Consider the following 17,596-nt stretch of genomic DNA (forward strand, 5'->3'; position numbering starts at 1 on the left):
TTGTATTGTATTTGATTTCAATCTTGCTCAACTTGAGGCAGTAGATTTATGATGAATAAGATATGTAACCTTGTTTGCCATACAGTAGGCCTATGTGGTATGCGAGCACTTGTATGCCTATGCTACCTGTACTCAGAAAGCTGTTAGCTTGGCTAGCTAACTGCTCTACCAGCTAACAAAAGCTGTATGATATATTTTTGCGCATTTTCGCCAACATGTGACTGTTTGGAGCATACTGAACATACAGACAGACAGCAGAGAAGTGGACTATGCTAAAGTAGTGATTGTGTGTCTACTTGCTGCTAGCTGCTGCTGCTAGCTGCTGCTAGCTGCTGCGGACCAATGGCTGTCGAGGGAGCAAGCTACAAACTTTTCAGAGCCTCCATTCAAGCCCAAAAAAGGGGAGTACTCCTCCACACTGATCAGTTGGTTGCAAACCCACCCTAATTTATTCTCTTTACCACAACACATTTACATATGCACTAGTTATTATTTTACAAGGCAAGCTCAACAGCTTTAGGTCTGGGTAATTCATTTTAACTGTATGGACTCTGTCACTCATTCATTCATTCATCAATCTGCTCCCACGTGCGTCAGGTGACTGCACCCTCCCTCCACCAGGCGTCTGATATGTTTGTGGCTGGAGAACAACAGCTTTGATTAAAAGGAAGTTTAGTGGAAATAAATTGATAATGAAGTGGAGCATTCATGTGGAATAATTGAAACAGAAAACTGGTATTTGATGTATCAAAATGTGACTTTTATTATCACTGTGCAAAAAATAAGTGTTCTGTCCATGATTAAAAAATGGGAACCAGAAAGTCATTCTGGGTTAAGGTTAAGTGTAAAAATGACCTAAGAATGATTTAGAGACGAGATTCCCATTATTTCTCCCCAACACTCCACATCTAACTTGAGAACCGTGACTATCTGATGTCAATGATTAAGAAAATAATTTGTTTCTTTCCCTGAGAATACCCTTAGGCTTAATTGTCCATTAAGAGGGAAATGATAACACAATAATTGGACACAGTGTGAATGTTTCACACACACAAAATATCTTTTCTGAACAGGTGGAAGCTCTGCTTTGTTCACACTCCTCCCCTGAACAAATGAGATAACAGGGACGAGACTAACACCATTCAACGCCCAGGATTTACTCTTCAAGGGCCGCGTCAAGCATCCAAGTTTTCCCACACAGTCCAGAAGTGAGTAAAGAAGGAAAGGCAAGTGTGTCTGTGAGCAAAAGAGAAAACAGACTCTGTATTCTGTGTATGTACAGGAAACAGTGATGGAACAAGTATTTAAATCCTCTACTATATGTAAACAAGTAAAAGTCTTGCTTTCAAAAACATTCTTCAATAAAGGTCAAATATGAGCAGTAGAATATATCTAGTAAGCATTGATTTGGTGATTTGCAAGACGTTTAAATTCAAACTTGGCAACATTTAATTAGATTTCTTTAGGGTTACACGTAACTGTTGTTTCCACCACATTTAAGTGAATATATTTAAATATGTAGTTAGGAGGACCTGCTTTACATTGAAATATAGTCGTGGGTACTTTCAGCTGAATGTCTTTCAACATGACATCACTAACAATCTTAATTCATCGTTTATCACTTTTAGACTGTGTATGTTGTCCCCCATCTCTTACATTGTAATTTTGTTAGGAAGGGATCTCTTCTGTTTGGAAAGGAGAGACAATTACAGCAACCGCAAACAGTTTGTATATATATGGACGTGTTAATAATGTTTTGAACAATTAAAGTGGACCTACTGTACGTGCTTAGTTACTTTTCACATCTGATATTAAACTTGTCGAAGGTAAAGCAGCGTGTGTGTGTGTGTGTGTGTGTGTGTGTGTGTGTGTGTGTGTGTGTGTGTGTGTGTGTGTGTGTGTGTGTGTGTATGTGTGTGTGTGTGTGTGTGTGTGTGTGTCTGCAGTCAGGAGATCAGGTGACAGGGAGTTCAGGAGGTTGTTGAGTTGTCTAGAGTTCAAATAGCTCCATACTGCCCCTCTAACACACACTCACATAAATACATACATGGAGTTTCGTCCCTGACTCACAAATCATCAACGACTGAGCTGCGCAGCAACCGAAGACGCTCGTCCCATCAGCATTCCACCTTTGCATTTTACTCAGTCGCTGCCTCGCTGGTGGTATTTATAGCTCTGTAACGCAGGACAGAAAGAGGAGGGGGGGGGGGGGAAGGTGTCAAGCTGATTGCATAATGCTGACGCTTGTTACCTCCAGCCGCTGCAGGTACCGGGTTTCCAACTCCTCGCGCCTGCTGCTTTGCAATCTGCAACCGCAGAGGGAGACGCAAAGCCAAGATCCCAACGGCCGTGACAACTAAAGGTGATAATTGTATGGGCCTGCAATAAGTTCTAAATACTCCAAATGATATATGTAAAACCTTCAGCACAATCAGGGCACACTCCCTTATCTCTGACACAGCTAACAGTGCAGCAATATATTATAAGGGATGTTCTTAGAGGGAGAAGATGAGCGATGGAACTGTAGACAAAGTAAGCAAAAGCTAAGAGGAGATTTCCATCCAGCTCGAGGGAAACTGACAGACAGAGGCTGTTTTCACAAGACATAATTAGCAGTAGGAAAACGGGTTTATTTAAGTGTTCAAACCCCGTCTCAGATGTCCAGGGAAGCGTTCCCAAGAGGTGAGTTAGAGAAGTCTCATTATAATAGCCTGGGCCTCTTCTCTCCTCTCTTTCTCCTTTTCAGGGGAAATATGAAATGTTAGCAGGGGAACAGAGAGGAAACAACATATTTGACTTTATAGATTTTTATAGAACATGACTTTGATCTCGGGAGACAGATAAAGATGCAAAACAACAATGAATTAAGTAAACGTTTTAAGATTTCTGGAGACATCTTGAAAGTCTTGATGTGCAAAAGCAGGGTCAGAATAGTACATTGGTTTTGATTTCCAACAACTACTTGACGTGAAAATGTTCCCATTTGTTTTCGACAATGATACATCACAATATGTTAATTCAGATGCACAAAGAGTTTATAACACGACACCCAGAGATAAATATAATTAACAAGGTTTTTTTTGTGTTTAAATGCTCACAGTAAAATGATATATTTAGACTTTTGCAGCGGCCCCACCTCTCGTTAGACCTGTCAATGAGAAGAACAACAAAGAAGAAGTGCAATTTCACCGACTGTGTCGCATCAATAAGGTTCTCTAACAGGACAAGAAAGCTGTGATTACGTGGGGCTGCTGCGCATTGATTTTTTTAAAGCTTTTCTTATGGCATAAGCTCCTACAAAATTACTTTTTTTATGCCATTCTGTATAATCTAAAAAATATTTTGACATTTTAATGGCATATTATATTATGATTTTTTTTTTCTTACATCCTTTATGGCACACTTTATTATGAACATTTTATTGCCATTTTTATTACATACATTTTTAATGGGTTACGATATTATGACTATTTATTACTTTTTTGATAACTTTTTAAACTTTTATTAAATGTTTTATGGCATACTGTACTGTAGCATGACATTTTGTACGATATTTTATTGCATACTATACTATGACTTAACTAAGTATTTATGGAACTATAATATTACTTTTTATGACTTTGTTAACGACATACTAAACTATGACTTTTAAGACAAACTATACAATGACTTTTCTTTACAACACATATTATTACTATTTTTATGACATACTATACTACAATTTTATTTATGTTGTATTTTTTTAATGGCATACTATACTTGGACTTTTTAATGACCAAATATTTTATGGCATGAAAAGCACATTTTGACTTCAGCTCTTCGTATTGTTTGTAATCAGATTAATTTTTCAATCTGATTTTCATCTTCATTTCATCCTCTACTCAAACAACCGTCTATTGAGCTGTTTGGTGGTGACGCAAAAAAAAATCAGACATTTTTGTGTTGATATCTTTATATTGAAATTCATGAAGTATACACAATGCATCCTACACTATTACAATTTCCACACGTTGATAATGTTTTTGTTGTTGGATGATAAAGCTACGTTTTGGCATTTAATTAACCAAACAGCAGTCTGACTGAGAAGCTTGGAGCAAAAGAAACATCAAAAAACATCGTTGTGGATTAAACTGTAGCACGGCAGCAGGTTGGTAGATACAAGTAGGCAACATTAGTCATCGTTACAGAGTAGAAAATCATAAAGAAAAACTCAACATTTATTTTTTAAATGTTTGTTATATACAACCCAGTGCCTTTAGAGGAACGACTTCATCTGGACCTTTCCTCTGACATCACCAGCAGATTTCAGCCAATCAGATTAATTAATTTATTTTAGGCTGGCAAAAGAAATATAGCTTTCACGGTTTGTTTTCTTTAGTCTAATCTTATCAGTAAACTATGAATATAAATTGGAATATTGTTGAGCCTCCATGTTGAGTCAGCTAAATATGAAAACACACACAAGCACCTTTTAACCCCCCTGACATTTAGAGCACTTGTCAGTTTGGCCTCTGATGACTCTGAAGTCCTGCGACTGACGGTGCAACTCCTGTGGAACTGATCCACGCTTCAGCTGCAGAATTTCCCTACGGGTGTTTCTGTGTGTGTGTGACTTCTCTGCCTCTACATTCTCATTCAGTGGCCACTTAAATGCAGGCGGCCGGAATAAACACACGTTTCTGTCATGTCACTGGATCCATCTTGAGATGATGAGCGGCCAAGAAGAGATCCACCCGGACAGTAACGATACTTTTGAACGCTGTGGCATTAGTGACATTACAGGATCCCATCGTAAGCCGAGTCGCCACAGTCCACCTTTGACTCAACACTGGAAACAAGCTTTTTATGACAACAGAAACTAACAATTAGTTGCATAATGTAGCATTTTCCAATCATCAATCCCCTGCCTACTGTTGCTCCGTCTTAGCTGTCACAAGTGGAAACTTAAGTCAAGCTAAAATTCAACCAGTCATGTGTACACTAACCTACCTCTGTCCTTCCTGTTAAACATCTTTTCTGGCTATTGTGCTCCGACCTCTCACTGACAAGGCATATCTTTTTTTTTTTCTGATTTCTTCACCATCCTGTATAAAGATAACCATCCTCGAGTAGCACCAATAACCATACCAGCTTTCAGATCCAACATCTTGCCCTTTCTACTATCTCTTTTTCTGGAAAGTGACCAAATGTCTCAACCTTGGTGCATGTTTGTTGGACATCGATGACCCTAATAAAGTGGCCACTGAGTGTTTGTACAGTACCCGCCTTTATATTAAACAGTAATTCAGTGTTTGTGTGTGTAGTGGTAAAAGAGATCCCAAATGTCCGACTAAAGTGTGAGAAGTAAAACACGGCAACAAAGTCTCACACATGACCCAGAGGTCAAAGATCACAGAGCAGCTGGCAGCAGAGACTAGGGAGGGAGGGAGGGGGGGGGGGGGTTAACAGTGTGTTCAAGTGCAGCAGGAATTACAATGTTCTTTATGTGTGTGTGTGCTTTCCATTTTGACTTTACACTTCCACCTAAGAGATCTTTATAGTTTGTAACAAGCATTGCACCACTGTGGGGTTTAACAGTGTTGTAACATAAACGTACTTTATGAAACATGAAAAAGGTTTGCATGGTTTGGAGCTTTTTTAGTTTCTTTGTGCTGGGACATCCAAACCAAACAAACCTCATGCATGTTTTCTGAAATTTGATGTGAGGAAAGTTATGGTGCTGTTGGTAATCCCAACAGATTGTATACCTCCGTGTCTGTAATTTATATATCTATCTCTAGTATCATCTTTATCGACCTTCAGATCAAGGCTTTGTCAGCAAACGTTTCTTTAGCATCAGTCATATACACATTTGAACATTAAAGGAAACTAGACAACAAGGGAAAACTTTTCGTTCCCCTTACATGCATGCACACACTCATAACCTTAGTGCTTTCTTCTTTCCCTTGGACTTCCACTCGCTGTCTCGCTCTTTCTTTTGTACTCACATTTTAACGTTACTTCAGTCAATTATTTATGCATTCAAATACATATTATTCAGTCTCACACACGAACACATACTCCTCATAGTCAACACAAAACATGCATGCTTAGACACACACACACACACACTCTCACACTCACTCACACACACACACACACACACACACACACACACACACACACACGTACATACATAGAAAAAGAAAGGTATTGTTCAACGTAAATTAGAAAAAGCTCAGTTTTGAAAAGGCGTCTATCAGCTCTCGTACCTAAAACAAAGATTTAACAGGGACTGGTTGTGGCCAGTAGTTTAGAGGGGAGCACGCAGAATAATAAGGAAGGACGGAGTGTTTTCTTCTCTATCCCATCAGGACAGTAAAAGTTCAGATGTCCCGCCTTCCTTCTGCAGGGCTTTAACATCAGCAGTACAAAGACAGAAATAAATGAAGCATTTCCTTTTCTTTCTTTTTTTTTTAAGCGTTTCTTTCTGTGACCGGTGGAAGCACATCGTGTCTCTGGGGAAAGTGGTACGGTTGTACTTCATCTTGTGTTTTTCAACCCCTTCTCATCAGCACATTTGGCTGTAGTCATTTGGGGTGGACAGGAGAATAAATGGATGGGGGGGGGGGGGGGTGATGTTTAAATCACTTAAGCAGGGGGAACAGGGAAGCATGACGACATTCTTGATAAGAGGAACGAATAACACAGTCTGTAGTAATGGTCATCCTGGAGTTTAACGGTCAGCGTTCAAGTTAAAGTCATGGCCCGGTGGGTTAAGTTAGGCGTGCGGAGGTTTCAGCGGGGTGAGCTGCGCTGAGCTCCACACGGGGTCTGGGTAAAGTTGGATGGTGGGGTTATCAGGTTAGGCGGTCTCCTTGCCCTGCGTCCCAGTGACGGTCTTGATGGAGCTGAGCGTTCGGTTGAACCAGGTCTTCTTGGCGGCCTGCACTTCGTTGAGGGCCAGACCCAGGTGGTGCTCCAGGTCCTGGTTGAAAAGGGAAAGAGAACTGTCACCATCACAGAACAGCAGCAGTGGTCTGTCAAACACATTTTTGGCTCTTGTTATTCTGTGTATCTATTCTTTTTACCACTTTGCCTTTCCTCAATCAGAAACTTTGATCCCAATTCCCTTCCCACTTTAACAGACACCATTAATCATATGCAATCCTCATCTTTCTTTTCTGACATCATTCCTGATGAACTACTTACTGAGCTTCTGTCACTTTCATGGCAAGTAGTTCAGTCTTCTAGTGTTAGCCCGGCTTTGTTATTTTAAACTCACCACACTCCGGTCTCCTTCTAAGAAAACAAGTCTTGTGTTTTTCTTTTTCTTCCTGGTGTGTTAAATGACCGCAACTGTGCTCACATATATATTTGAAATATTTCAACTCTCCACTTTAATAAGACTTCTCTTCTCTAACTCTATAAACCTCATTGCTGCTTCAGACAGTGTTGATTACAGCCATGTCATCAATCATTTTAACATTTACAGTCAAGCACACCAATAACGCTCACAATTTCTTTAACCACATCTTGTTAACAGCTCATTTGATTTGTGGAGCCTTCGTTCATGTGGTCTTATGTCTCAGAGATATGACCTCCCCTTTACACACACTCTTTAACATTAAAGCAGGTAGCCTAGATATTAAGTAATGGGAGCACACAAAACAACCCCACATAAATGACTGGACTGGAAATGATCTAAAAAAGCCAGCAGTATTGTCAGGATGAAATGAACTTGGTTACGGTCTTTGAAGCTGTCACAGTAGTGTTGAATGTGTCACTGCAACAATGGTCAGTATAGCAGACTCACTATCTGTTTGTTTATTATCTTCTACATTAGTTAGATGAGCAGTGATTAACGTTATATTGCAACTCGATAAATTAGTCATAGCTAGCAAGCTCCTCCAGCATTATGGGGGTAAAACCACGTGACAGGGAAATCCCCTGTATTTATAAACGATTTCCATGCGTCTGTGGCCTCGATCGTGTATTTGAATCTTGAACTCTCACATTTTTGTAGATTGATTTAGACCAAGACTGTGTGTGAGTGTACCTGGATTTTGCACTCAGCCTCCACCAGCTGCAGTTTGGTCTGGGCTAGTTCCAGCTCCATCTCTCTCAGCTGATTCTTCAAACTCTCCTTCTCCTCATCCGTCTCCTCGGTTCCCCCCCGCAGAGGTTGTGGTCACAGCGCGCCGCACACGACCTTCTTTGTTGAAAAGACTACTGCACTTCTCACAGCCTTCCACTTTGAACTAGAGAAGGATAAAAGGAAGAGAGCAAAGGTTACAGACAATTCAAGGTAATAACTTTGCAAATTCTTCTACCAGTTGCTTGTATATCTAGTAAACCTTTAAGCTTGAGTAGTGTAAAAACCATAAGAGAAGAAAGGCAGAATGATGTGAGCGTTAAAGGAACAATGACGGAAATATAAATTATTTTATGACATACTATATTGTAAGATGTATTGCGGTATACTAAACTTACTTTTTTATGACGTTTTTTATGACATACTGTGCATTTTTAATACAATATATATGTTTTGATTTTGTTTATGGCATACTATACTATAACATGTTTATGGCATACTATAACATGTTTATGGCATACTATACTATAACATGTTTATGGCATACTATATAACATGTTTATGGCATACTATAACATGTTTATGGCATACTATACTATAACATGTTTATGGCATACTATACTATAACATGTTTATGGCATACTATAACATGTTTATGGCATACTATAACATGTTTATGGCATACTATATAACATGTTTATGGCATACTATAACATGTTTATGGCATACTATATAACATGTTTATGGCATACTATAACATGTTTATGGCATACTATACTATAACATGTTTATGGCATACTATAACATGTTTATGGCATACTATACTATAACATGTTTATGGCATACTATACTATAACATGTTTATGGCATACTATAACATGTTTATGGCATACTATAACATGTTTATGGCATACTATATAACATGTTTATGGCATACTATAACATGTTTATGGCATACTATATAACATGTTTATGGCATACTATAACATGTTTATGGCATACATACTATACTATAACATGTTTATGGCATACTATAACATGTTTATGGCATACTATATAACATGTTTATGGCATACTATATAACATGTTTATGGCATACTATACTATAACATGTTTATGGCATACTATAACATGTTTATGGCATACTATATAACATGTTTATGGCATACTATAACATGTTTATGGCATACTATATAACATGTTTATGGCATACTATAACATGTTTATGGCATACTATATAACATGTTTATGGCATACTATAACATGTTTATGGCATACTATACTATAACATGTTTATGGCATACTATAACATGTTTATGGCATACTATATAACATGTTTATGGCATACTATATAACATGTTTATGGCATACTATACTATAACATGTTTATGGCATACTATAACATGTTTATGGCATACTATATAACATGTTTATGACATACTATACGATAACATGTTTATGGCATACTATATAACATGTTTATGGCATACTATACTATAACATGTTTATGGCATACTATAACATGTTTATGACATACTATACGATAACATGTTTATGGCATACTGTACTATAACATGTTTATGGCATACTATACTATAACATGTTTATGGCATACTATACTATAACATGTTTATGGCATACTGTACTATAACATGTTTATGGCATACTATACTATAACATGTTTATGGCATACTATACTATAACATGTTTATGCCATACTATACTATAACATGTGTATGGCATACTATACTATAACATGTTTATGGCATACTATACTATAACATGTTTATGGCATACTATACTATAACATGTTTATGGCATACTGTACTATAACATGTTTATGGCATACTATACTATAACATGTTTATGGCATACTATACTATAACATGTTTATGGCATACTATACTATAACATGTTTATGGCATACTATACTATAACATGTTTATGGCATACTATACTATAACATGTTTATGGCATACTATACTATAACATGTTTATGCCATACTATACTATAACATGTTTATGGCATACTATACTATAACATAACATGTTTATGGCATACTATACGATAACATGTTTATGGCATACTATACTATAACATGTTTATGGCATACTATACGATAACATGTTTATGGCATACTATACTATAACATGTTTATGGCATACTATAACATGTTTATGGCATACTATACTATAACATGTTTATGGCATACTATAACATGTTTATGGCATACTATACTATAACATGTTTATGGCATACTATGTCAATTCTTTTGTAAAGATAAACAATTACTTTTTTTTCATAAAAATGTTATGGCATATTATACTATGAATCTTTTATGACAGTTTTGCTATACTATGAACAATTTTATAGGATACTATTCTATGACTTTTATAACATTTTTATGACATAATATATCATTTCTTTATGTGTTAAGACAATTTATACTATGGCATCTTTTATGGCATAATATATTATAAATAATTTTAATTAAAAAAAATATGCCATACTTCAAAAATATATATATCATGGCATACTATACTATGACTGATTTATGTCATTTAATGTCATTTTAATGGCATACTCTATGAAATAACTTGTGTGTTTAAACAAAATGCAATTATCTGTGCATGCCATGTCATTCTGCGAGGTGCCCCGTCTGTCTTTGTGCAGTTGGGATATTTTTAGAAGAGACTCTGCTTTAGTTACTGAAGCATGGCAGCTCATTAGTGTAGTAGCCATTCAAGCAAACTTTGCTTTCCCTCTTCTGTCGGGGCTGCACTCCATCCTGCCCTTTTGTCAAAGGGCTCTTTTTGGGTGCCCTTGTAGAATATGTGATGATCTATTATTGGGCACAGAGCATTTGTGCAAGCAGCAACAAAAAATCACTGCGAACAGAGTCGGACTGACCCTGCTGCTAGAAAACACCCCGTTATGGTACTTTTACTTGTTCATTTTCTAGTGTTAACACATTTAAGTGAGTGGGAAAGCTAAGCCGTACTGGAAGGCGTTTGAAGGTGTAAAAATACTCAGTCTCAGACTAATCCAAGATAACCCTACTGCAGAGCACACACACAGGTACAAATGATAGGTTTAATGTTCCTGCTTCACTCTTTCTAAGTTTCTCCTGGCTCCCGAACTTCCTTACAGCAGTGTAGGTTGGGTCCTGTTTAGTAGGTTTACGCCTTTGCGAGCTCTGTAGATGGATTAGTACCTTAGTTAGCGTTGACACGCAGCGTGGGCCACAGCATTTACAGTCAAGGCTTTGTTTCTTATAATTATACAGAACGTTTCAGGGTTCATCACAGCGGAAGTGGATGCGAGCATTAATGAAGCAGCAGAGACACCGAGCTGGAATAGTTTCTGTCGTCACTTTAAACAGAGTCATCGTGAATAAGTGTGTCAGTTTATTATTTAGACGTTTTTTAATTAACACTGTTGTAACTTACAATTTTATGGGATTCACTGCGAATCACTGTCCCCCTACTTCAGCTATAATTGCGATTGCTGACAGTTTTATTGCATTAGTAAATAATAAAATAACAGAAAAGGACAAGAACAAGCAAGATGATAGACTTGCAGACATTTACCTCTAACACACGCACACACACTCACACACACACAAGCAAACAAACAAACAAACAAACAGACAAACAGAGAAGCTCTGCCACATCCTTTCAGGACTTGTCCTTGGTGCAATAAAACCTTTGGTGAGTCCTTGGGCAGCCCTGACGGAGCTACAGTCTAAAACAAACAGTTCACCCGCCAAGTGTGCAAGTGCTGGAAGTGAGATGCCTAGCTCGGGCTCCTTGGCCTAACTCCTCATTCTCCCCCAAAAGCTTTGATTTCACTGCCAGGCAAGACAATGAGACGGCAACATAGTTCCCAACATACCTGCAAACTCAGGAAATGAGAAATCTAAACTGTACATTTCAGGCTCTGACGTTGTTCATGGAGGTAACAGCTAGATCTATTGTTATGAGAGTTATAGGGTGTAGCGACATGCAAAAACTCTACAATGATTCTCCAGAATTTCTGATGCATATAACACAAATTTGGAAGTTACATACTGCAGATAAAGTATTTATTAAGTCTACACCTTAGCTCAATCATTTCTTAATGTGTAAGTGTACAAGTCAACAGCAGAGCTCTGTAATTATGATGCACTTATAAGTCCAGGATGTTAATGTGCATCTGTGTTTGAGTACACACAGCAATGTTTTGAGGTGTGTGTGTGTGTGTGTGTGTGTGTGTGTGTGTGTGTGTGTGTGTGTGTGTGTGTGTGTGTGTGTGTGTGTGTGTGTGTGTGTGTGTGTGTGTGTGTGTGTGCGTGTGTGTGTGTGTGTGAAATTCACCCGGATTTTCTCCAGCTCTCCTTTGTTGGCTGTCTGTTGCTTCTCCAGTCGTTCACTCAGCTGGGAGCAGATCTATATGAGACAAAGACGGTCGTTCAGTTACGGTGGACAAAGTCCAGTGAATTTCTACTGAGCCCTTCAACAGGACACTCGGTGTGAAACAGTACCGTGCAGCTTTTGTATGTTAGTTAGCTAGTTAGTTAGTTATCATGAGTTAGAACATTGATTCTACTAAGGATGCAAGTTGAAAAACATACATTTCTATTACATGGAAATATTAGTCAATCTATGTAATTAACTAAATTTAGGGGAATAAAACAATCACTCTTAATTTCCTTACAAATTCAAATAGCACAGTGTATTGTTCCACTGATTTCTGACCTTTCCTGACCGTGCCACTGCGCACAACCTTCTTACTCTTGTTTGTGTTTCTGTGTGTGGCAGAGACTTCATCCTCTTACTCTTAAGTCCATTAGTGGTTCATAAGGTCCCGTGTTTCCAGCAGGGCTCACCGGATCTACACGCATGAGCATGCATGTGCATCCTTACATTTATCTCTTTTTCTCTTCCTGCTATACCTACAACCACACAGCCACAAACACGCTCGCAGACATACATGCCCGCCCACACACTTGTGCTTTAGCTTGCCGACAAACAGAGAGATCGATGTGACATGAGTCATCCTAACGGGAACATCGGGTCATCCCACCTCTCTGAAGACAGACGATCTATCTCTCTATCTGCTCCTTCTCCCTGCATATCTCTCCTGTTCCCTGTGGCATATACTGTATATCTCTTCATCCTCCGCCTTTAGAGATTAATCTATACATCTATCTGTGTATCTTTAGCCGAGCAGATATCCATCTCCCTCCTCCTACGTGTCTTTTTCTCCTGTCATCCTCTCCTTCATTTGCTCTCAACTGCCATTACTCTACCTTCCCTTCATCACTACTGATCACTTATCCCTCTTGAACTTGCAGCTACCCCCCCCCCTTTGCTTAAACTCTGCCTGCTTCCTTTCTTTTAACTAGTGCTACAACATGGCATGCATGAGCCGCTAGCCTTCTGTCTTCAATCATGTTTCATAGGAAGTTAGGCATTTTCATCTCTTAATATTGTTTTTCTATCATTTGTAGCAGGCTGAGAGAGACGGTGAAGAGGACAGTGTGTTCTGCAGGGATGTAAGATAGGATACATGTCATTCCTTATTGCTGTACCATCTGCAAGCAAGCTGTCAATGATTATTTAGGTTATTTGAATTCAGGATGAACAGGGTCTTGTTATTGTTTTTTGACACTTTTACGTCACATAATAAATTGTTTGCTTGTTTCTAATAGTATAATAAGTAAAAAGATAATCCCACTCAGCATTACATCTGGTCCTGCTGTAACTTTACCGCCTGTGGCCATTGTTGTTCCCTTTCTCAATAATGCATGTATACTTACAATGGGCATATTGTAAGCACATACTATTTTAATTGCCTCATCACTTTTACACCGTTATGTCTAACGCTTAGAATTGAGGCAGACAATTAGGATGCAATGCCCAATCCAAAAAGATTTTTTTGCTGTGTCTATGGTCATTATATTTTAAAACAGTAAAATAAATCATATAAATATAACGCTAACAGCGCCTCAGAGACACAAGCACTGGCACATGGCTGTCCCATGCGAGTACACGGGAGGCCTGAGTGCATCTACACAGGCTCCACTCCTACAACAGGGATTACAATACGCCACTCGACACTGTTTGTAGCTCCACCATTAACAGACGTTTCTCTGTCCTGGTGGGCTGGAGGGGCAATTAGCACACAAAGCTTTTTTGGCTCTGATCCCTAAAAAGAAACTTGGCATTCACAGCCACTGAAATAGGAAAATGCTATTTGAAGACTAATTTCAGTTATCTGGGTTGGAAAACAATGCAGGCTATTTTGGGGCATTCCTCGACTTGTCAATCCCAGATGATTGAATGCTGCTGTCCTCCCTCTGCTCTCTCCTCCGCAGACTTTTGTTCATTTCCTCCCCCTCTCCATCTATCACCCCCTTACTCCCTGTCACAAAAATAACTATTTTTGACAAAGCTCCATTTTCACATTTGGCTATGCTCAGCTGCATGCTACAGTCGCAATCTAGAGTCTGCTTTCACCAACACACACACACACACACACACACACACACATCAAAGTTTTCAGATCAGCTGTCAAGTCTAATGTGCTGCCAATATTTTTAGACTCAGGTGAAGTTAAGGTCTGTTTCTAAATTAGTCCTCTGGCTATTTCTGTCTTCCTCCACAGGCAGCGATAGGAGCTGGATTGTTGCATAATTTCTTTGTGCTGATGGTTTTTGATCTGAGTGGGTTTATATTTAAGCATTCAGTGACAGGATGAGATCTGAAAGAATGAAAATCACCGTAAGAGGAATTCAGAGAGACAGGAACTCAAAATATGCTCGCAGGCTCAGTCATCAAAGGCTGTGAGTTCAGCTCAGGGACATTTCGTTAAATTAGAATGAAAATGTATTGCTTTTCTGTCATTTTTTATTATTTATAGCTAAGGTAATGGCTTGGTCTGAGCTTAGATTTGAAAAAAACAAGCCAAATAAGGGAAGATAAGTGGGGCTCAAAGCTCAAAGGCTCCTCAGACGTCCAGAGTCCAGGATGAGGCACGTAGCATGCACCACAACAGACAACACGACCTAATAAGAAACAGTCAAATAAACTAAACTACAAGCCACAGTAATGAAAATGTGTCAAATCTTCACTGATGCTGCTTGAGCAGAGTATTATCCCAATGATAATGACTGCTTGGCCAACTTAAAATATGAAAAGGGTCAGCACAAGAGCTGTTCAGTGAAGAAATATTGAACTATAGTCACTTTTCATTCATGTTGTCTTTGAGATTTAAATGAACTAATAGGTAACTTCAGGCCATTACTTGAAGCTATGCAGAGATCGCCAACTGCTGCAGCTTTCATTTTGGCTCAGCAAATCTTTAATCGATCAACCTTTTGAATATCCCTAAATCTGCCCTAACTCAAACGTGGACCTGCAGAATTACTGCTTGTATCTGATCTTCAATTAAAAGCTACTCTTGCCGTCTTACTTTGTTTTTGTATTCGGTTGCATCTTTAATTATCAAAGCTCCACTATGTTCTGTACGTCTTGCAGATCAATGAACAGTTTTTTGCTAATGTCCTTTCGATTTTAAAGCTCCTCATACATTTTAATCTAAGCCAAAGGTTAGAACAAATTCTCTTATATAAATAATTAGTGTCCAGTTACCTTCTCACTGCCAGAAAACAACAGGATCTGTACAGCAGTCCGCTGCTCAGCCTTGTCGACACTTATGTTTGTCTCTGGCTCCCAGTTGGTTTAAGGATTAATCTAAAGATGTTATTGATTACATTTAGATCTTAATAACCTGGCTGCTGGCTTTATTTCAGACCTGTCAGCTCAATACTTAGTTATATACAGTACATTTGTCTAATTGGAGTGTATTTCTGCATTGGATGGTGGGTTATGATGTCGGATATGAACTGAAAATCAATGTTTAAGATTCAAGAAAATTGAGGTGGGTCTGCAACAGTTTCCAGTTTCACTTCTCTAAAAATGTATTTGTGAGAACAATGACACACTTCAGTAATATGAGTGAAGCAAGGCTCATAGTGCTGCACATGCAAACTGCTGCTAGACTTCTTAATTTAAATATGTTTAAGTGATTTCTGTGCATATAGTACATACCTGCTTATATTCTCCAATAATGGAGCCGTTCTTCTTTATCTCTGATTCAGACTTATCGAGCTCTCGCCTGCACATCTCCTTCAGCTGTGGAAAACAAACAAACATGGATACTGTTAGGCTGCTGGAGGGCAGAGACCAAGGACAGAGGCAGAGTCAGAGGCCCCAGAGACCGTGTGACTGCCAGGACATGTGAAGAAGACAGAGAAAGGTATTGGCAGACGTGAAGCTCGGGGCAAAGTCACACCCTCAACGCACACCTCTATGCAAGCACATAAATCCTTCACAGCTACACCTACACATTCAACAAGACGGGACACATTTGGGGGACTGCATTGAACGCACATGGGAACAGATGGGCAGCAGGTCCTTCACCTCAGAGGGATACTTCAACATCAAAGATTAACAAAGGCATCCTTTGACATTGAAGGTTTGACACAGATGATAGAGTGAGCCCTACAAATGTTTTCAATATACAGTAGCTTTCTGCCAATTGTTTTACATGGACAGACAATAAGTATTATACAGAAAGGGAAACAATGGCATGGACAGATTCAATGATAAAGTGGTTAGAAGACAGACTGACCATCTGTATGTGGACAGGTGAATATACAGAGAGACAGAACAATGCTTGTGCTTGACATTTGCTGTATGTCTAAAGGGGATCTAAAGGCTTATGGTTTGAATAAGCTGAATTTGACGTGTAGTTACATTTTCTAGGAAGCCGCTGCCCTTAACACATATGTATAAATGCAGCTTTACTACCTCTGGGTTCAGTAATGGTATGGTCAGTACTGCTACCTCAAAAAACCTTGTTGTCAAAGAACAGTATTATAAACTAAAAGACTGGCCATAAGTCTGCTGTTTTCTTATTGAAAAACTGAAGAAACAATTACCACACCATCATCCACAGAGACCGTATCAATAAAATCAGTGCAGTGTTTGGTTGGAATAAGAAGCTGCAGACTCTTGGCTCCGTCCATAACAGATAGACCGCTCAGTCATAGCCTGTCACATTGATATTGCATACTTCCTGCTCCTCTCCCTCTGGACCCCAGGACAGGAGATTTAAGCAGTTTCTTTCACAATAATTCTGATCATTCCTTCACATGAGAATTTGTGTTGCAATAGTGCTGACGCTTTCCTGCCATCTGTAACCCTCTGTGCCCACATGAGATTTAAAGAAAAACATAAATTCAGCTGATGTCTAAAATATAGCGACAGGCTGAAAAATGCCTCGTTGTTGGCTCCAACCTGAGCAGATTCTTCCTCCAGTCGCCTCTTCTCGTCCTCAGAGTCCACCAGTTTCTGTTTGGTCAGCAGCAACTCTTTATTCAGGGCGTCCGCCTTCTCCTCAGCCTGACGCACAAACACAAACGCACATGACAGAATAACACAATGTTGATGAGGGCATTGAAAGTTACACTTGCC

The 17,596-nt window shown here is 38.9% G+C and overlaps 1 protein-coding gene across 1 annotated transcript in view; it reads right to left on the reverse strand.

Moving 5' to 3' along the window:
* Nucleotides 1–3,934: 3,934 nt before the first annotated feature.
* The window catches only part of rabgap1 (RAB GTPase activating protein 1), a 68,916-nt gene continuing 55,254 nt past the window's right edge, over nucleotides 3,935–17,596 (reverse strand). Inside the window, 6 exon segments of the mRNA XM_029445319.1 lie at nucleotides 3,935–6,967; nucleotides 8,039–8,152; nucleotides 8,154–8,240; nucleotides 12,431–12,502; nucleotides 16,169–16,252; nucleotides 17,420–17,524. Of these exon segments, the coding sequence (XP_029301179.1) occupies nucleotides 6,845–6,967; nucleotides 8,039–8,152; nucleotides 8,154–8,240; nucleotides 12,431–12,502; nucleotides 16,169–16,252; nucleotides 17,420–17,524 (585 nt within the window). The 3' untranslated portion in view covers nucleotides 3,935–6,844.

This window comes from Cottoperca gobio, chromosome 12 (genome assembly GCF_900634415.1).
Source record: "Cottoperca gobio chromosome 12, fCotGob3.1, whole genome shotgun sequence".
Classification (NCBI taxonomy): Eukaryota; Metazoa; Chordata; class Actinopteri; order Perciformes; family Bovichtidae; genus Cottoperca; species Cottoperca gobio.